Consider the following 21,994-nt stretch of genomic DNA (forward strand, 5'->3'; position numbering starts at 1 on the left):
GATCATTGCCGTTGCTCTGATAATGTTACAATACATTGTCGCGATGTTTTCCTGATGCATGTAGAGTAATGGTCCAAGTTTCTGAGAAGATGTCACTCCCTGTGTTTGTCTAAAGTAAATGCGCAGTATAAAGTTTACACGCAATTTAGGATATCGCTATACAGCTGCAAAAAGAACTGGAAGTCTCTTAGAGTTGTAACGAATATATTTTTATTTTGCATGACACATTTCATTTTTGATTGCTGCTTTCGCTTACGTCCCTACATATTTATGTGCAAGCAACATATAATGTTCCGGCGAGACTTATCATCGTGCATGCTTACATTCTTTCTCCACATTGTCCTAACTTTCTTCACTTCTCAGTATCAACGAACGCATTCGACACGAAGCTCTACCTCTGTCGATGTCGAGAAAGTGATAAATATCATACAATTGTAGGCTTGTTTTGCCGAATCCTGCTTGAGTGTGATATTGCTCCGCCGACCACGAGCACAGAATGCGCACATTTGGTATTATCATTTTCCTTGCAAAGTGCTGAAATGATTAAAAAAACTGCAAAAATGACATTAGAAAGCTTGTGTTTGACCTACCCCTCGTGATCTTTGTCTATTATGTAACAAGTGAAGCACATATAATTATTACCATTCAGACCTTTATTCCAGTAACGCATTTTACGAAAGAAATGGACGTGTGATTTCATTCAGTGTAGACCAAGGAAGCCACTGAATGCAACTGATTTTGCTGCCGTCCCGATGGGTGCATAGGGAATGCTTCTAGTCTTGGTGCACCTCAAATGTAGCGCCGAGTCCCAATTGTCATTATGTGAGATTTTCAGACTCTATGCTCAGTGTACTGGGAATTTAGGGCACGGCGGTGGCCTGCTCCTCTGTGCTAGGTGCCGTAACCGACTCCTTTGAAGAAGACGCTGTTTTTTGTACGAAATCAGTAATGACTATCGATGGTCTGCTGCTTACTGCGTCACTAGCTGCCGTGTCATCGTCGGATGGAACGCTGGTCTCACTGGGAGAGGCAGCTTCTGATTCGGCAGGGCTAGACTTGTTAGCTTCTTCGAATTGTGATGCGGGCAATGTCTCTACTGAGGTGGTTTTGGAGGTGTCGACCACACTAGCGTCAGACTGAGAGTCGTCTGAGTAAACTGGACGAACAATCTCCTTGTGAGTGATAGTTGTTATAACCTTTACAGTGGCTGGCTCAGCAGCAGCAGCAGCTGTCGTGCTCTCAGAGGCTTCGTTTGCAACGACCACAGAGCTTACTTCAGTGGCATCCTGCAGAACCTGAGACACTTCTGTGGAACTTGTGGCCCCAGCCGTAGGCTCGCCGGATACAGCAGCAGCTGTACCCGTGTTGTCTGGACTATCACTTACGCTTTCGCTGGTTTCAGCCACGGCAGAACCTGTGGGATCAGAAGCACTTGTTTGATCTACTTCTGAAACAGGTAATTCCTCCACGGATGTGGTACGCTTTGTGTCCACTGAAGTTTCTTCTGGTTGGCTAGCTTCGCCGTCTATCGGCCGAGTGATTTCCTTTTGAGTATTGGTTGTGATAATTTTAACAGTTGCTGATTCGTCCGTTGCTGTCGTTCCTTCAGTGGTCTCATCAATAACTGGCGCTGCTTTTGTTTCGGGTAGTTCAGTCGCAACCTGCTCTGTCTGGGCTACTTCAACGGCAGAAGCCGTTGTGGCCACAGCTTCAGGTTCACTGACTAATACACCGTCTGTAGAGCTAGCTGCAGCCCCTGCATTGCTTTCATCTGTAGCTAAGCCAGGATTGTCGCTGGACACTGAAACAACGGATTCTGCTGTGTTAGATGCAACCGTTTCGTTGAGTTCTGATACGGGCAATGTTTCTACGTAGGTGCTACGAGTGGAGTCTACCACAGTAACGTCTGACTGATCGGCATCTGACCCTACGGGACGGACGATTTCTTTGCGAGTGACAACTGTGATAACTTTAGCAGTTGCTGTTTCACCCACAGCTGTCGTTGCTTCCGTGGCCCCGCCTGTGGTTGTTAAAATGACGCCTTCAGTCACTTCCTGTTGAATATCAGAAATGACTGCATGTGAAGTTGCTGTGGCATGTTCATCGTCATCTGGCTGGCTAGACACTACTTCTGTCACTGCGTGACCGGCATCTTCATCTTCGTGAGCAGGAGTAGTGCTGGGATTCTCCTGAGCGGTTACCGTTACGTCAACTTCAACGTTTTTCTCAAGATTGGTTGTTTCAGTAACTTCTTCGAAAACACCTTCAGTTACCACTGACGTTGAGCTTTGTGCCGAAAGCTCCGTCTCGGTGGGTGAACTGGCATCATCAGCATCAACTCCTCCTTTTGAACCAGCTGCCAAACCTGTGGTCGTGATGGGTGCCTGACTTGTTTGCGGCACTTCGGTTTCCAGTTCAACAGCGCTACCTTCGGATGCTGACTGAGAGGACGGGTCAACAATGATGGCGTCACTTTCTGAAACTACAGCCACAGCTTCCTCAATACTACTGCTCGTCGTTGTTGTCGCCTCCGGACCTGTCACTTCGGATACAGACACTCCTTCGATGTTACCGGACCCTTCCTCGCCCTCACCGGCAGCATGGCCAGCGGCAGTAGTGTCTTGCTCTCCGTCAACTTTTCTTTCACTTTGTGTTGTCACTTCATCGCCTGACGGTGTACCAGCTTGCTCACTTCCCACAATATCTGTTGAATCTTCTGGTACAGCCGTGCCTTCGTGCAGTGATTCACCCGTTGTTTGCTGCTGAGTAGTCGTCACTTCCTCTACTGAGTGACCTCTGTTGTTCTCGGTCGCCCCCGGTACTGCTGTCTCGGCAGTTGGTGCCGGTTCACTAACGTTCTCTTCCGTGCGCGCTTCACCTTCGGCCCATGGTCCTGAGTTCACTGTCGTGGCCTGCCCGTCAGAGGAGCTCGCCGGCTCTTCGGTTGTCCCGAATTCAGAATTTGCTGTTGTGCTTTCAGCTGCGTTAACGATGATACCCTGGTCAGTGTTCGTGTAATCACCTTCTTCAACTACACGGGTTGTGGACGTTGATAAGGTTTCTACGTCTTCTGTGGCTGCAGCCACCTGAGTTGTAGATTGTTCGTCTGCTCCGGTGGCAGTAACTGTGTCTGTCTGTGTGGTGGAGACGGTAGTAGTGCTTTTTTCCTGAACTGTTGTTGCTGCTGTGGTCAGAGGAACGGGCTGGCACTTGCCGTCAGAGCACACGCCTTCTAGTGTCTTCTTTCTCTGTAATTATCAAAAATCAGAATTAACTCCAATATCCACAATCAAGCCGTCAAAATCACAATGAAACGTTTGCTCTTATCAATGTTTGGGTAATCTGGCACGTCCTGCTTTATGTTATACATAATGACCATTTCGAACCACCTAACGCCATTAGTGTGAAGCGTAAGTAGAAATAGATTAGTTGAACCAATCAGAAAACCGTGAATTGTGCCGGTGGTTGATGCATGTAAAACTAGGTAACATAAGACAGCTGGCAAATCCTTAATATCGCCAATCACAAGCCCTCCTAAAATGAACCGAACGCGGGAAACAAAGCATAAGAGAAAATATTGAAAGCAAATTAGCCGACACTGCTAAACCGCATTAGTGCATTAGAATACAGAATGCATATTTGTACACCTGAAAGCATAACTGCCAACCTGTGAACATTCAAATTCTCAAAAATTCCACAGACCTGGTGGAGGAGGGGGTGCGCTAGAACATATTTTAAAGGAATATCCCATTAGCACAAGCGTTCTGTGTCGTACACGTGCCGGCCAATCTGTGAGCAGTAAAATTCGTAAATATCCGGCAGACTAAGGGGAGGGTTGAGCACTTATTTTTACGAATTTCGCCCTCAGTGCAGAACATCTGTTGCATACACACGCAACCTTTTGCACTGTCGCAGCAAAGTTGATACAGCGCAGGCTGAGAAACAAAACAAAGTTTTTACGTCACCGTTGCAGTGACCAAGCTGACGCGAATTTTTCCTGTTTCAAAAACTTGTCTAAATCAACTTGCATGAACCAATTAAGTAGCTTTCTAGTATATGGCGCCTGGCGCTGCCACAGGAAAGCAGCGCAAGTTCCATAAAAATTTCTTTTTGCATTAAGTTTTTGTAATCTCGCAACTATCCAATTTCGACACCGTTAAACTATTTTACCGAATTCAACTTATTTTTCGTAAAAGAAGACTTAACAGTCATAATATCGTAGAACGGGCCCAAATTCGTAAACTGTACGAAAAATTCGCGAGCTTTGGCAGGTATGCCTGATTGTTAACAGTTATTTGGGACTTCAGCTGTGACCATTTCGGCTTTGTTCCTTCACGTCCATATATTTACCAGATTGTGACATTCGGAAAACATAAGTGTAGAAAAAGGTAAGTGTACATATAATCGAACTGTTTGGAGAAAACGGGATAGTAGAAAGCTGCCTGAAGTGTTTGGAGAGCGAAAAATCACATAAGAACTGATAGGCAACTATGCCGATTGAAATGGCAACAGAACATAGAGCATGGCAAATTGCTTCATTTTATTGCGTCTCACAACCTTAATTCGAGTACAATTGCTTCTCTCACCCTCAATCTAATCACCGTGCTTTTCATTACTCATGTTTTCAATTTTCAACGGAGAGCCTGCCGAGTTATTGTCTCGAGAGCATCTATCCCTCTTAAACCTCAAGACCTTCCGAAGTATTCAAAGGCTTTGATCTCGCTCCCGTGTAACGCTATTGGAGGGCAACGTAAGCACGCCCCCTGGTTTTGGTCAGGAGCAGCTGGTAGATGACACGAACCTAGTGCGAATAGTTTACCGTTCTCCACCGGCAAGTCCGTTTACACCCGGGTGTGCCATTTCTGTGATATGGCTTTGTTATGACGATGATTGATTTGATAGCTGCTGTGTTCTTAGTTTGCTCACGCGAAGGGCGATTGAAAGGATTCGATGCATTTAAAAGAGAAACCAAGCTCCCAGATTGCGTAGGGCAAATACTTTCTTTCTCTTGGCACAAACAACAATGCGTTGCCGCTAGTTGTCGCTAAATTTAGAATATCCTGGGGCAGCATGCCACATGGGATATCAGTGATTTTTAACGACGAAAAGCGGCAAGATGGTCCAAAGTGCGCGCACGCGTGCAAAGCACTCTCTGTCTGCTGCACTCTTCCCTTCGCATGTGCCCACGCACTTCCTTTTGTTATCCGCGAACTCCAATCGTTCATACAAATCCCTGACAATACCTCGCGCATGCTCATTCATTCTCATTTTTCTTGTACATGTGAAATCTGCGGCGCTTGCGCAAATCCAATAATAATATACGAAAACTGAATCGCAGCTGGCATATTTTAGACGGGCACGTATTCAGTTTTACCACACCGTGAGGGTTTTTCTTGCTTCTTTTGTGAAATGACCTCGCCTTCAGTCGTGCATGCTCTCATTAAACAATGTATATATATATATATATATATATATATATATATATAAATTATAAAATGAGAGCATGCACGACTGAAGGCGAGGTATATATATATATATATATATATATATATATATATATATATATATATATACGCACTCCAACCCCGATATATCACATTAAATTTCATACAGAAAGTTTCAAAGTGCTTTACAACTGTTCCATTTATACAATCATTCGTTTTACGTATGTGGGTTTGATATATCCGGTTTCGAGTGTATGAAGTTATATTTACTTGTGTGTGTGTGTGTGTAAATATATTATATATAATTATATATAAATTATATATGATAAAATATAATTTTATGGTGAATTTCGCTCGTACAATCTGGCACCCCACCTATACCCCTTTCATGCACGGTGGTTAGCGTAGGTGACCACCGTAATAAATATCATAATACAGCACCACGTTGATCCACAGCGTACGTTTTCCAATACAGTCAGTAGGACATACTCCTGCGCTACGTGTTACAAGCGAAAAAGGTTCCGTGTAAGTTTAAACACCTTTGCGCCCATTGAAACATTGAGGGTTCAGCGCGGGAAGCGGCATGTTGGCTATAAGGCTGTTGCTTAAAAATGAGAAAAAACGCTCCCTAGGCAACTAGCGCCATCTGGCATAATTTCCGAGACGACTAAAGGGGAAAAGTAAACACTTGTTTACTGGCTAAACAACTAGGTGGCACTGTAAAAAAATTTGAATTCCTGAAAAAGATTTGGGCCGCTAAAGAATTTACCCCTATGAAAAGATGCTTTGCGAAATTTAAGCAGCTATTTTCATGAGCAACGTTTTTATTTTTTTTTTCACTCATGCCAGTTGGTGCCTTTGGCATAACGGCAATTCGAAATTATCCAGAAATATATAATTCGGCAAGAATATATCTAGGAGGCTAGTACTACGCTGTGAACAATGTGCTTGCTAAAACCAAGATTGCCTCCACAAGGCAGCCCAACAACTTTGTTCGAAAATAAGATCCGGAATATGTATAACACTTCATTATTAATGAAAACGTGACCTCTTGTAGCGGTATTTTGGATAGTGGCTGACGTATTGACTGGCTTTGGGATAGTAAACGATGTATTTGGCGACAAAATGTTTTGATGTGATTGATATCTTTGTTTGTACTCGAGCCTTGTTTCATGCGGTATCTAAAAAAGTGAAGCTTTTTTACCCAGCAAGGTGTTCCATCTTCTTCAAAGCCGATCCCAAAGGAAGGATAGCCTCGACATAGGAAGCGGCACTTAGCCACACGTCCATTGGTCTGGTAATAAAGAAGAAACCAGCAGTTTTAAATTAATTGCTTTTTAAAGGTACATCCTTATTTACGACCGGTACACTAACATGCGCTATTGCCTAAGAATTACCTTGTCCTATAGCTTCCTAAAATTTGTCGTCCAAATTAGCTGCTAGCTTAGAAAGGTCCTGCTATTTTCTTCTGTTGACTGCAGGTCATTAAAACGTTTTGAGCACCAAGTTGACGAACTTTAATTGTAATTGAAAAAAATCTAACAAACATTCTGTTAGGAACTGTAAAGTCGTAAGTTTATAGGCATGAACCTGAAATAATTGTGTTTGCAAAATTTATGGCCATGCACCAGAATCCTAACCCGAAAAGCGCATAATGTTATATTGTGCACTCCTTGAGTCTATGAGTCGCACTGCATCATTAATCACAGAGATATTGCTACAAGCGGTCAACTTTCGCTTGTGAACCATAACGTCAATTTTATATAACTGCGAATTTCTACAGTCAACAAATGCGTATGTTCCATCCGCATTGTACCGAATTTACAGTTCTGAAACATGGCGACGTACGTATTTTCTTGAGTATCAATCACCCTTACCACTCTAGCCGGGTAGGCCCTGTCACACTTCACACCGATGAAACCTGCAGAGACAAGGAAATTATTATACAAGAGCGGACTCTGGCTTTCCGAAATATAAAACTATTCTAGTGATTTTTCAAGCTACAAGAACAAGATATGACGGGGTGTTGCGACAGTTACATTCAAGACACCGTTGATGATGTCCCGAAGCATTTTAAGAACTTCACTGTACTAACATTTTTACCGCGTGAAATACGAGCACATTTGCAGGAGTCTACCAGTGCCCTCCTATATGTGCATTAATTTTGTAGTTGTCTGTGTGCCTGAGTATTTCGATATAAATAACATATCCTTCCGCATTTTCGTATCATTTATCTAAGATCGCCGTTTTGAATTTTTTTATAGCAGAAATTCGCGACAGCAGTCACATCGGCAGCGCATTTTCTTTTTGTTTTCGTGTACTCTTAATAGAAACAAACGAGCATTCAACACTTTCCTAAAACTGTATTTTGGAGATAATGTTCAACTGTGCCCACAATGGGTCACAAATATACTATGTCTACAGTAAGTAGGTGGCAGACATTAAATTACAACTGATAAAACCATTTTGCGATATATTTACATTTGTAGGCATTAACTGCCGCAAGACTAATCTACGTGACCTGAGGCAACAATCCATTGGTGCACTGAATGCATTGATGATGTAGTTATCACGAGAGCTGTCGACACCTGGCTTATCAAGTGTTCTATAGTACCAACTGATGCAATGTGCTTTTTCGGACGTCACATCCGCCGCTCTTTTTTCTGTGGCTTAAAACTTCATTGAGAACTCAACCTGCCGAATCATGACATGTAATGTTTCCCCTCATTTTTTATTGCAGGTCCACGTGATGACGTCGCAGACAACACCCACCTGGTCGCCATGGTGGCCTGGCCACTGGAGCAGCCGTCGCTGATGCTTGTGTGGAAGCTGCTGTCGCTGCATCTGTAGGTTCGCCAGTTTGTGCTGCCGCAACATCTTGTTCGGTAACCGCCGGTACTGCAGTGACTGCAGAAGAAGCGACTAGAAGCTCCGGTGTTGTCGATGACTCTGTAGATGTCGCTTGTGCTGCCGTAGACGCCGCGGTAGGTTCAACAGCCTTGCACACGCCTTGGTCACAATAGCCAACATTTCCTCCCCATGCCTGCGTGTTTGCGCAAACGATGGTAAGAATAAGTATGAAAACGAACTAATGGCATGACAAACACACTTTGAAAGGAATGACTTGCAATAGCAAGTTCAGGTCTCTAGTACGCGGTGCTTCTGAGTTGCGAGTAATTGCTCCTCCAATGCCGCTTCGATGTGCTAGCAATGCGCAAATACTTTCCTGGCGCGCCTAATTTCATGCGGTGTGCAGTGTATCGACAAAACGAAAAAATGGGACTATATATTCAGGTTCAAACTGCTTCTAATTTCTTCGGGTGTTATCCGCTTCCGGGAAATACAAATGTATAATGGTTTGCGAAGCGGTTGGGGGAACCGTAAAGACAAAGCCACTTATGTTAATATCTGGTAATACGTTCTCTGCTCCGAATACACATCAGTAGTAAATGAACATTTGTACTGTATCAGCCTTCCTTTCGTATTTGTCTTGAAGGGTGCGTTTGGTTAAAGCATGGTAATTTATTTGAGCTGTCGCAATGACAGGGGCGGTTACTAGATATCGTGCACAATCTTTGCAAGCTAAATAACAAAGCGCGCGTCTTACTAAAGGGGGATGTCTGCATCATGCACTAGATGAGACTGTGACTAAAAAGTATTCACTCTCTCTCCATGCAGAAAGAAAGACAGGAAATGTGTGATGTGACAAGAACATTACGCAAACACAATTTTTTTTTACCAGGCATGGCGTTCCGTTGTCTTCATTGGCCAAGAAGGAATTCCTCCTTTGCTTGCACACGAACTGGCAGGAGCGAACAACACCCCCGACCTGCACACATGAAAATTTAAAGGCAACTTTGAACGCGTAAATTCAGCGGAGAGCTTGTTTAAACGCTTACATTCTTCAAAGAACGAAGCAAGGACATGCGCTTAACATAATTAGCTCTAATTAAGATGCTCCAATAAGTTGAGGCGTATGAGAAATGCAAGCTTCCTTTGCTTTCAGTTTTCTGTATGTGACAATGACAGTGTGCATACCAGAACGTCCTGCACACAATATTTTCGTGAGACGTTTTGAACGATAAGCCAATCGTCCAACATATATTGTAGGACTATCGAATCGAACGTTCTGCACGCTACAAAAGGAGCACCGTGGCTGTCACAGCTTTCACTTGGCAGTAGCGGCGACAGCTGTGTGCACGGGCTTAACGTTTCGGCATTCTTATCACAGGGCATTTCAAGCAACCGCACCAAGCGCCCAAGCGGTCCACTGCTTTTCGGAAGACATCCAGCGTCTGCGACCAGGAGGCGTCATTGTCGGCTGCGCCTGCGCCCTGTGACGAGGCTCAACGTCACGTTCTGCACGCTACAAAAGGAGCACCGTGGCTGTCACAGCTTTCACTTGGCAGTAGCGGCGACAGCTGTGTGCACGGGCTTAACGTTTCGGCATTCTTATCACAGGGCATTTCAAGCAACCGCACCAAGCGCCCAAGCGGTCCACTGCTTTTCGGAAGACATCCAGCGTCTGCGACCAGGAGGCGTCATTGTCGGCTGCGCCTGCGCCCTGTGATGAGGCTCAACGTCACGTTCTGCACGCTACAAAAGGAGCACCGTGGCTGTCACAGCTTTCACTTGGCAGTAGCGGCGACAGCTGTGTGCACGGGCTTAACGTTTCGGCATTCTTATCACAGGGCATTTCAAGCAACCGCACCAAGCGCCCAAGCGGTCCACTGCTTTTCGGAAGACATCCAGCGTCTGCGACCAGGAGGCGTCATTGTCGGCTGCGCCTGCGCCCTGTGATGAGGCTCAACGTCACGTTCTGCACGCTACAAAAGGAGCACCGTGGCTGTCACAGCTTTCACTTGGCAGTAGCGGCGACAGCTGTGTGCACGGGCTTAACGTTTCGGCATTCTTATCACAGGGCATTTCAAGCAACCGCACCAAGCGCCCAAGCGGTCCACTGCTTTTCGGAAGACATCCAGCGTCTGCGACCAGGAGGCGTCATTGTCGGCTGCGCCTGCGCCCTGTGACGAGGCTCAACGTCACGTTCTGCACGCTACAAAAGGAGCACCGTGGCTGTCACAGCTTTCACTTGGCAGTAGCGGCGACAGCTGTGTGCACGGGCTTAACGTTTCGGCATTCTTATCACAGGGCATTTCAAGCAACCGCACCAAGCGCCCAAGCGGTCCACTGCTTTTCGGAAGACATCCAGCGTCTGCGACCAGGAGGCGTCATTGTCGGCTGCGCCTGCGCCCTGTGATGAGGCTCAACGTCACGTTCTGCACGCTACAAAAGGAGCACCGTGGCTGTCACAGCTTTCACTTGGCAGTAGCGGCGACAGCTGTGTGCACGGGCTTAACGTTTCGGCATTCTTATCACAGGGCATTTCAAGCAACCGCACCAAGCGCCCAAGCGGTCCACTGCTTTTCGGAAGACATCCAGCGTCTGCGACCAGGAGGCGTCATTGTCGGCTGCGCCTGCGCCCTGTGACGAGGCTCAACGTCACGTTCTGCACGCTACAAAAGGAGCACCGTGGCTGTCACAGCTTTCACTTGGCAGTGGCGGCGACAGCTGTGTGCACGGGCTTAACGTTTCGGCATTCTTATCACAGGTTAGTGTTTGCATTATATTGCCCATTTTTTCCCTGTTGCATCTCGAAGTTTCGTCGCTACTGCCAAATAGTGAATTTCGAATTGACTTGTATTTGCCTGTTTGTACTGCAAAATGACAAAAGATATAACTAAGCTCAAGGATGAAATGAGGGCAGAGCTACTCAAGCTGAAAGAAGAGATGAAACAAGAAATGAAAACTTTCCGCGATTCCCTTGAAAGGGATTTGCGAAATGAAATCCGAGACTTAAAAAACGAGCAGAGAAATATGGCACAAAGTCTTGAGTTTGCCTTCAGTTCAATCGAGGAGCAGAAAAAGAAACTGGACGATGTGGTTACAAGGAACAAGAATCTTGAAAGTGAGAACGCAGCGCTTCGTGCCGAATGCAAGTGTCTGGAAAGCAGAAGCCGGGATCTCGACACACGGCTTGTTCTCGCAGAACAGTACTCGAGGAAGGCAAACCTAGAAATACAAGGAGTACTAAAACAAGACGATGAATCTGTTTTTAGTTTTGTGTCCAAGATTGGCGGTGCCATAAATGAGCCGATAACTGAAGTCGATATCGAGGCCTGTCATCGAGTGCCGACTCGAGATGCCGGCAAAAGTAACATCATTGTCCAGTTTAAGTCACGTGCAAAGCGAGACAGCGTTCTAAAGAAGGCAAAGAGAGCTCGTCTTACAAACAAAGACGTCGGACTGACCACAGGAAACGCTAACTATGTGAACGAGCATCTTTGCCCAGCCTTAAAGAAACTTCTAGCTCTTGCCGTCAAGAAGAAATATGAATATAAGTGGAAATCGGTCTGGTCGTTTAACGGGAAAATTTATGCGATGCAAGCTGACGATACGCCCGCCGTGCACATTCTGAATGAGCATGACATTGATAAGGTATTTTCGAGGCCGGCATCCGCAACCGCGCAGGCGCACGTGACGGCGTGAGCTGAGCCTTTCAGCATAATCTCGCAATGGATAACGGCTGCGTATACCTAAAGTTAGTGTCACCTTCCGCTATTAAATCCAGTTATTCGTCTTGCCAATCGGTTTTACATATTAACGCCCGCTCTGCAGTGAATAAAGAGGATGATATATCGCTTTATTTAGACCAATTCTCATTTAAATTGGATGTAATTATGTTATCTGAAACCTGGTATACAACTGGTAGCAGCAAGTTGGAGCTAGATGGATACGATAGTTTCTTTCTCAATAGGCCAGAAAAACGTGGAGGAGGTGTTGCGCTTTTTGTGAATAAACAGAAGAAATGTGTTTTGGTACATGAGTACTGCGTGTCAACAGAAGACTATGAATTTCTAACAATACTAAATAATAATGAAGTATTTGCTGTCGTCTATCGCCCACCAGGTGGAAGCTGCAGGCGTTTCATTGAATTTTGCGAATGTTTCTTGGATTTTATCTGCAAGAATAACTTTCACCTGACATGCGGTGGCGATTTCAATATCAATATTTTGGAAGACAGCAACGCCTCTAGGGAATTTGATACATTGTTGTCCTCGTCTGGTTTCAAAAATTTAATCACCACACCAACTCGCATTACATGTTCCACGTTGTCATGTCTCGACCTTCTGGTAACAAACGTCGAAACTAATATTTACACCGCTGGTACTACTGTTTCGGACCTGAGCGATCATTGTCCTGTTTATGCACTGTACAAATACGAAAAAGGCATTAGAAATGATGATATAGAAATTTTCACTGTTCAGTGTATTTCGGAGAGCGGGCTGGTAGCCTTTAAGAGTGAAATAATGGAGCAAGACTGGTCTTCTGTCTTAGAAAAAACAGACGTCGATGAGGCTTACAATGAATTTATTAAAACATTTTTAAAATTATATGAAAAGCATTTTCCTATGAAACAAATAAGACCGCCGAAAAAGGCAAGAAAGCCGTGGATAACGAAAGAACACTTGAAAATGATCAGACGTAAAAATTCCATGTATCATTCATTTTTAGAGTCACGTTCTACATTGCATTTAAAAGAATTTAAAATGTTTCGAAACCAATTAAATTCAGAACTTAGGCGTGCTAAATGGGCTTATTATGAGCAGCTTTTCTTAACTGCCACAAGGCAGCACCCTAATAAGACATGGAAAATTATCAATGACGTTCTTGGCCGTCGCACGAAAACAAGCGTTCCACCCAGTATACTTCATGACGGTACTGAATTGAGGGGTGAGGCCCTTGCCAATTACTTTAATCAACACTTCATTAACGCTGCCATTCCTTCTGCCCATTCACTCCTCGCAGCAACTTCTAGAACAAAAAATGCTAGTATTATAACCGATAGCATTTACTTTCAGCCTACCGACGAAAATGAAGTGTGTACCACATTTAAATCCTTAAATAACAGTAAGGCCTTAGACATCAATAACCTACAATTAGGCCCCATTAAGTATTGCATAACTTCCATTTCCCCTGTTCTTGCTCACATATTCAATCTAACGCTTCAATCAGGCGTCTTTGCCAAAGCAATGAAGTACGCTAAAGTTTCGGCAATTTTGAAAGGCGGTAGTCCTCATGATCCAAACAACTATAGGCCAATTTCGGTGTTGCCTGTATTTTCGAAGGGCCTCGAGAAAATCATTCACTCTCGTATGGTCAATTTCTTTGATAAATTTGGTGTTATAACTAATGCACAACATGGATTTAGGAAACACAGGTCAACAGAAACAGCCCTACTGTCAATAAAGGAAAACATAATAAAAAACATAGAAATGAATATCTATACGCTTGCTTTATTTATAGACTTTAGTAAGGCATTTGACTGCCTCAGCCATAGTATCTTATTAGAAAAACTAGAGCGTTACGGAATACGTGGAGTCTGTTTATCTCTATTTAAATCTTATCTAAGTGACCGATTCCAGGCTGTGTGCGCGAACGGTCACATGTCGTCTTTCCTAATGAACAGATTTGGCGTACCACAAGGAAGCGTACTAGGACCGCTTTTATTTAATGTCTTCATCAATGACATTGTAAATATTTATACTAAAGCTCAATTCATTATATATGCTGATGACAGCACTGTCATGCTATCTGGAAATGACGTGCACAACTTAACAGTAGAATGTAATGCACTGCTAGAAAACCTATCTACCTGGTCTCAGTTAAACCAAATTAAAATTAATGCAACTAAAACTAAGATAATTATTTTTCGTTCCAAGAACAAATTACTGCAGTTAAACAATATTATCACTTTTGAAGGTCAAAAAATAGAAATAGTTGACAATCATAAAATTCTTGGCGTTTATTTCTCTTCAAACCTCTCTTGGGACATGCACGTCAATTATCTCTGTAAAAAGCTTTCTTCCGTGACAGGGGTTGTGTCACGATGCCGTAGTATACTTCCTATAAAAGCCAAAGTGCAGATTTACAATGCATTATTTAACTCACACTTATATTATTGCGCTTTAATATGGTGTACAACCACCAAAACTAACATAAAGTTCTTTTGTTGCAGAAGAAGATAATTCGCTATGTTGGAAATATAGATTATTATTCAAGCACCAGAGAAGCGTTCCCTAAGTATAATGTTATTCGAATTGATAACCTATACACTTATCGTTTATTACATAGTGCACGATATTCATCAGAATTAGCTTGGAGCTACATAGAACAATTAGCCTCTTTAGAGCGACGCCCCATTAATGTGAACACAAGAAATCCTCAGATATGGTCCATTCCATACTTCAGAACACTCTATAAGCATCAGTCGTTAACACATAACCTGCCATTCACATTGAACAAGTACCAAAATATCGATAATTTCAGTAAGAAAGAACTCCGCTCTTACTTTGTACGCTTGTAATGTATCTGATGTAATTATTATTCTGCCTGTGTGTATGGTTCTGAGTATGTAATGTACAACTTGTTTCGTTTTTTTGTTGTTTTTTGTTTTTTAGTAAATGTTAACCTTGTGAATTCAGTCTCATGCTATGTTGTATAGCTGTTTGATTGTTTTGTATAGCTTGTATTGCTAATGTAGTGTTGTTTTAAATGCATTTTCGTCCATGAGGAATTCCTGCGACAGTTGGAATTATGTGAATTATGTACATGTGCGCACACTGTTTGCTGTGATATTGCCTTGCCTGGTCTTTTGGGTCACGTCAAGCTACGTATGTAGCTTTTAACCCAAAATGACCGTCCAGAATGTAAACTGGAGAATAAATTGATTTGATTTGAACCGCAAGCCAGTAGAGCACTGCAACGCCTAATAAAGACCAATGTACTGCACGACTGCCTTTCAATAGACTGTGAGCCCGCACATGACATTCTGTCAGTTTCACATTCTTTTCAATTTCCTTTGCTTGTTGTAAGGTAGTCATCTAGGAGCAGCCAGGAAAAGTGTCGCTACTTGTCACTTATTTTTTTTTGCAGGGACAGAGCAGTCTCCCTTAACGGCTAGCGTGAATAATATGCACTTTTATTGGTATATTGTCACGTTGTAGGGAAGGTGAGGAAGCGGTGAGTGGCCCCGCAACTGTGGGTGACAAAACTTAAGTCGTTATGTTGTGAACTTGTGCCCAGAAAAGCAAGTAAGACACACGCACAATGATAGTACTGAGCACGGTCGTCAATCATTCAAATCTGATCCATGGGCCAGAAGCGACGGCGATTTCTAGAGACTCGGCGTAGGTTTCACCATGAACGCCGGTACCCGCGTGTCTTCCAGAATGTATAAAACGACTCGCGGTGCTCATGCAGTCTGATTAAAAGGTTCGACGACAACAAGCGAACATGTTCTGATATTCGTGGGCAACCCTTGCACCGAGCGACAACATTAACAGTTGTTAGCAGGTTAAAGACCGGTCACAGGAAAAAGGATACACATTGTAGGCCTACGCGTGTCAATGTGATCCGGCCCTAATAGCGCCATTAACGATCGCACCGCTATGTTGTGCTAAAGTAAGCGTTATGGTTGGTACACCAATGCAGCATTGCACTGGACTCACCTTTACTCTTTGTCGGCGGTTTCTACACATCAGAAAACGAACGGGATCCTGGCGTACTGAAAGAGCGAACGAGATAGAAGAAGAGAATCAGTGGACGGCAAACGCAGTTGTAATACTGTAGACGTAAGCGAAAGATTTCGAGTACATCATCTATTCACATTTTTCCTCCCACTAAGTTAGATTTTTTTATCATTAAACAAATGCATTCGGAGAAGCTAGTTGCTACCGGTTAACTGCATGGTACATTTTGAGGGTACAGGCAACGTTTACTCAAGCGTCGTACACCATATAATCACTGCAGCGTGGGATCGAATTCGTACTTTTTAGGAAAGGTTAGGAGAGCGACATTTATAATAAAGTGAGCTGCATACACTCAACTTTCATACTGTCGAAAAATTTCTACTAAAGCTTTCTAATGAAATGATGGTTGAGGTCTCTTTGACTGTGTAGTAATGAAAAAGGAAAGTAACAGAAATGTCAGAAATGGTAGACAGGACGCATCTGCGGAAAAGGTATTTGTAGGAAGTGAATGTAGACCGAATTTGCGGTGATAAAATATTTACATGTACTGACAGTTCCAGCGACCTAGGTACTAATGCCTAAGGTATTTCAATTGAAGAGTTTCAAAGAGCTCAATGCAAATGGGTGCTTTCTCTATCTTTCGACGGACTAGTCGTCATGCTGTTCAGGCCGCAAAAATGGCGATTACACTCAACCTGAAGGTAGCTAACAACATTGGCGTCCAAAAAGCACCCAAGCGCTGCAGTTGCGTGCAGCATACGGCATCACGTTTCTTTAGTCGCCATGTACAAAATAGCAATATCCATTACCTTCTCGAGAAAAAGAAAACGTGGCGCATACGGTCATGTCGAAAATACGCAGTTTTCGCCCACAGTGATTATTATAACCTGCATTCCTCTATTGCTTTTTTGCTTTGATGATTTATTTTAACTTGACCGCCATGCGACAGACCAAGGCTTTCCTTACAGATATCGAGACGTGCTTTGCCAATGATAGCCGGTAACTTGTGCTGCGCAGGGGCACATTTCAAGCAAACAAAAATGTTAGCGACATGAGCCACTTCTTAAAGCAACCGTCATGCCTTCCTATCTGCCGTGCTAAGATAAACACCCTTTTTGCATTCAACATTTTCCTCGTTGCTTCTCTCCAGCAAAACTAATATGTGCGTAACGCTCTAGAACCGGTAGTGATAGAGCGCAAGCGCCGTCAAGTAAACGCATATTACCTGATTTCAGGTACATTAACCTCTTCACGGTCTAGTTTTCAAGATTACTATATCTTTAAGCTTCACCCTGGTTAAAATTTACGATCGAGCACAACGCTCTCCGATAAAATCAAAATGAAACATTTGCGTGAAAGCTGTTCTTTTCTCGTAAGTAATAACGTATTGACGTCACTATTTCCAGAATCCTAAAAACTCGAATAGAAGCGGACTAATGCACATCGTGCGCGGTTGTTGTTTGGAAGTTCCGAATTTATTTTACAGCCATATGTTGTTGTAAATAAACACTTAAAATGTAGCTTGCCTGCTTCATGAGAACACAGAATGCTGCAGTATGCCGAGTACAAGTACTTTATTCCAGGTGTCAAAAACTATATATATATATATATATATATATATATATATTTCACATTTCTTATATTCACTACGTATTGCCCACTGATCTTTTTTGTCCTCTTTATCGAGGACAACAACGCAACAGAAATACCACTTTTTCTGCATGCAATTGTGGTCGGGGTATTTCGATCGTATGTTGCAGAACATTTTCGCATCAATAATTTCTTTTTTAGTGTATGCTAGAGTGTGCATTATAAGCGAATACAATAATTACTTTCAACGTTGTTGTCTTCGTCTCTTGGTACTGTGGGCACCAGGTACTGTCGTTGACAGCGACCTCTGAAGCAGAAGCCTTGCCGCCACCAGGACTGTATTGTTGGCAAAATAATATAAGAAACGCTATACAATATCACAATCGTACTCTTCACTGTGTCGTGAAGAAATACTGTAAAATATCCACAAAATACCGCTGGCAGCGAAAGCAAGTACGTCGCAATGTTACTGAACTATGCAACAATAGAGTTCTTTTATGCCTGAACATTTTTTTTTCAATGACTGCAGCAGCAAGACACAATCCAGGAAGATGGAGTGGCAGATGTCGATAAAAAGGACTTACGGAGCCACATGATGTTGAGATACAAAATAAAGCTTTTATCAAAGCAAACCGATGGACCCCGTATCAAACACTTGCAAAATCCTTGCAAACGCGTGTTTTTGTTTCATTTCACTTAAGTATGAGCCTTAACCAACTCGCCTCAATCGCTACTCTCACAGAAACTTTTTACTAGTCATCTAGAAGATATTAGCTCATTTCCCGTACACCAGTCTATAGACCATCAGTTCGTGATGATTGCAGGATAACTTCAAGCATGCTTGGCAGGATATTAGCACAATTTATAAGTAAACGTAGCTCACCAATTGGCAAGGCGTGCCGTCTTCCTCGTATCCGTACCGAACAGGCCAGCCTTGGCAGGGGTACCGACAGCTTGTCCTTACTGCACCAGCCTGCCGAAAGAAGCATGCAACGCGGTTTGAAGCTTTACTTTCTTTTTGTTTTTTTGCATGAAGCTCAGTACTTAAGCAGCAGTAATTTGCGCGAATATGTTCAATACAGGATGGCAAATGGGAAATTAAAAATAAAAAATTTGAAAAATTATGTTCGTACTTGACCACAAGTGCATTTATCTAGGAACACCAGTCATACTACTCGTAGTGAGTTAGGGCACCATAAAATAATCTACAAGTATACCAAAGAAAGTTTAGGTAAGCTAAGAGTTATGCTTTTTTTTTGCTATTTAGAGATAATAAATTAAAGAAAAATGAAAACGAACGAAAGTATAACTTCCTGCAGGTGGGGGACGAAATCACATCTTCCGCACAGCGCGGGCGTTGAATTACTAATTGCGTTTTCAAAATAAAAAAGGGGGCTGACAGATAGATTAGCTCACGTGATGTAAAGGTGTCAAACAGGGATAAGGTGCCTCAGAAAGGCTGGCCAACGTTTCGATAGGAGGTCTTTCGCAAAGATAGGTCCTCCTATCGAATCGTTGGCCAGCCTTTCTGACGCACCTTATCTCTGTTTATAACTTTCATATCAATTAGGTTTGCACTCAGCCATGCTACCACCAACTTTATTGGGTAATGCGGTAGTGGGCACCAGATCGGCCGCGCGGCCGATGTGGTAGACGTGGAACGTTGTTTAAACCGCAGGTGGAATCAAGAGGGTGAGATAGAGAAATATATGATACGCGAATGGTTAACCGGAAGGATTGTACCTAATTTGCTACCCTACACTGGTTGATGTCTGGCATGGTTTTATTGAGGCACAACCAAGCATCACAAAAACGGTGCTCGGATGGCGGGAGTGGGATGTTACAGTCGGAACACTGGAGTGTCACTTCATACATAAATATTGCAATATGTATAGGTTATGCTTTCTGAGGCAGTTAAGCTGGTGGTAAAGGCGATGTTTGGACCATCCATACAATTTCATAATATTCGAGCAAGTTTATTTAGAGTTACATTTCTGTTCAAACCACTAGTAGCGTTCATATAAGTGTCAATAGCTCGACAGGTAACTGCAGTGGCAAGCACTCATAGCGATGACCAAGACAAGTATATTTGCAATCCAATCTGCGGAAACAGACTACCGCTCCGAAGGGCACATCGTCTTTGTTGTCACTGGAGTCTGTCAGGTCCAGCTGAACGGTGGATGATAAAATTGGTGTAGATTCCAGCGAAAGCAATTCTTACACTATACTGACCCTGGAAGCGCAAAGTTTAATGATCGATTACCGGCTCGAAGACTGACTTCTCTTGTAACTGTACATTGTATGCTTATAGCTTTTCTTAGCGAAAACCCTACACGAATCGCGAAAATTGGACATGGTAGAAAGCATGACTGGGTGATAGTGATGGACGGGTTGCCTACCCATAGCCTTTAAGACATTGTAATCAAAGACCACACCTGTTGGGAAAGGGAATGTTTGCATACCTCACTGACAGGGTAGGCGCGGTCACATTCTGCACTGACGGAAGGCTGGAACACTGGTCTCCAACCGTAGCCACCCCAGTACTGTTGGCCTAAGATGAAAAAAAATAAGGTTACCACTTTGCACCACAGGCATGATACATACATGCAAGCTATCGCGGAACACGGGCGTCGCTGAAAAAAATGTTATCACCTAGCCTGGCTCATAAGAATAGCAGCATAGCCTCCTGAATTACTCGTACTTTTCTCAGCTACTTCTTTTCTGCGCTAGTAAAATTAACATCTATTTGTGTGAATGCGTACACTTACTTAAAAAAAGCAACACCCAAGTTGGTACGAGAACGCAATTTTTGGCCATGACAGAGGCATCTTGGCAAGAAAAAAGCAAACAAATAATAACGTTACCTGAGCTACTTACAATAAAGGCTAAGGTTAGTGTAAGTCTAGTGCAACAATCTTCAGTGATTCACCTTTCGCATGCTCTAGCTTTGATAGCAGTATGCATAGGGCATAAGAGATTTCATGTCAATTAAACAGCTCCCGCTTAATAGTTCTACAGGCGAAAAGAATGCACTTAACCCGCAACACATTGTATCATATCTCGTTATCTACATAGGCTGGCAAGGGACCTCTTGGAAATGTGGGAACGTTTTCTGCTCAAGTGTTATGCCTCTTTAATATCGCTACGGGGGCACATAATAGGGTAAACAGAAGCGTGTTTCCTCTCTCCTATTTATTCAGAATATTCCACCTGTCCTCGTTTCCACACTCGAAACCTCACCATTTCTCAGAGGCAAACTCACGTACCTTGACACACGGCTGGCAGACAGATTGCGAGCATCAGCACACACGCGGCTATGCTGGTTGCTCCCATTCTTAGGTCGAGTCGGCGGTGCTGTGGAGCACCGTTCTGTTATCCTTAGAACTACCTCGACAAGTTCTCTACCACCACTAAGCGACCTTTTATACAGGCCGGAAACGGCGTGCGCGTCCCACGTTGCCCACAGCAATGGCTGTGACGTCGTGGAAGGCAATCCTTATCGTCGCTAGCACCGTTCGTCTCTGCGACAGCGACTCTTATCGGCTGTCATTGCGTATCCAGGCTTCTACGTGTATCGCAAGCGGCAAACAACCAAGCAGCGTCTGCAGGATGACGAGCGTGTCTAGCGCTTGGCTGTACAGGGGCGTGTGTCGACGTCACTATAACATCAGCAAGGCCCCTCATCATCCCTACTTCTATCTTAAGGCTGTTTTATGTGCATCCGGCTTGCATAACTGGGTTGAAAGAAGGCTTTGAGTCAATGTCAAGACAACTTCATATCAGCAGCATGAAAAAAAAAGGTTTTGGATAGATTTACGTAGCCTGGTCCAAACAAAGTAAATGCTTGAAAAGCTGGACTAATCAGCGGTAGATATGTGTGACACGAACATCGGTCATGCACGCTTATTCGAAAATATTCGCGGACAGATACAATGCACATAGCCGTGTTCACAGCGTCTCTCTTTTCCCGAATTTTCACTATATAAAACACGAAAACCGAATTCCAGAAAGAGAAATGCATGGAGAGGACATCCTGACTCCAAACCTGAAGGTTTCTTTGAAGCGATGTCCATGTAATAATTTGGCATGGAAAGAGAAACAGTACAAGATTCAACTAAGATGTTGTCCATAAGTTGTTGCATTGTTTTTCGTTTTGCGTCCCAAAATCAATATACACTGTCTCTTGTGAATAAACCCTCCATTGAAATTACACGCTTACGTTTACTTGTTCTCTTATTGCTTTGATTATTATACGCAATGCTATCGTACAAACTGGTCCAGCTGTGTCTTTTCTTTGGCACCATCAGCATGTTAACACGCTTATATATGATACGACATAAACACTTTAGCAGATTCGCCATCCAGAGA

At 43.4% G+C, this 21,994-nt stretch overlaps 1 protein-coding gene across 1 annotated transcript; it reads right to left on the reverse strand.

The window, feature by feature from the left end:
* Positions 1-635: 635 nt before the first annotated feature.
* LOC119445702 (mucin-22) lies at positions 636-21,046 on the reverse strand. The gene is made up of 10 exons (XM_037709986.2): positions 20,893-21,046; positions 20,089-20,177; positions 18,510-18,599; positions 17,869-17,962; positions 16,016-16,071; positions 9,184-9,273; positions 8,217-8,487; positions 7,322-7,365; positions 6,649-6,738; positions 636-3,248 (listed from the first exon to the last, which is right to left on the reverse strand). Exons 1-10 carry the CDS (start codon positions 20,957-20,959, stop codon positions 861-863), a joined length of 3,279 nt encoding a protein of 1,092 aa, XP_037565914.1. The 5' UTR covers positions 20,960-21,046; the 3' UTR covers positions 636-860.
* Positions 21,047-21,994: the final 948 nt, after the last annotated feature.

This window comes from Dermacentor silvarum, chromosome 3 (assembly GCF_013339745.2).
Source record: "Dermacentor silvarum isolate Dsil-2018 chromosome 3, BIME_Dsil_1.4, whole genome shotgun sequence".
NCBI lineage: Eukaryota > Metazoa > Arthropoda > Arachnida > Ixodida > Ixodidae > Dermacentor > Dermacentor silvarum.

What these genes read in the sequence shown, in the direction of transcription:
- LOC119445702 (XM_037709986.2), bottom strand. Translation starts at nt 20,959, where the DNA reads ATGGGAGCAACCAGCATAGCCGCGTGTGTGCTGATGCTCGCAATCTGT. An exon ending in TCTGCCAGCCGTGTGTCAAG is followed by an intron (nt 20,178 to 20,892) that starts GTACGTGAGTTT and finishes TTTTCATCTTAG; the next exon opens with GCCAACAGTACTGGGGTGGC. An exon ending in ACCGCCGACAAAGAGTAAAG is followed by an intron (nt 9,274 to 16,015) that starts GTGAGTCCAGTG and finishes TCATGTGTGCAG; the next exon opens with GTCGGGGGTGTTGTTCGCTC.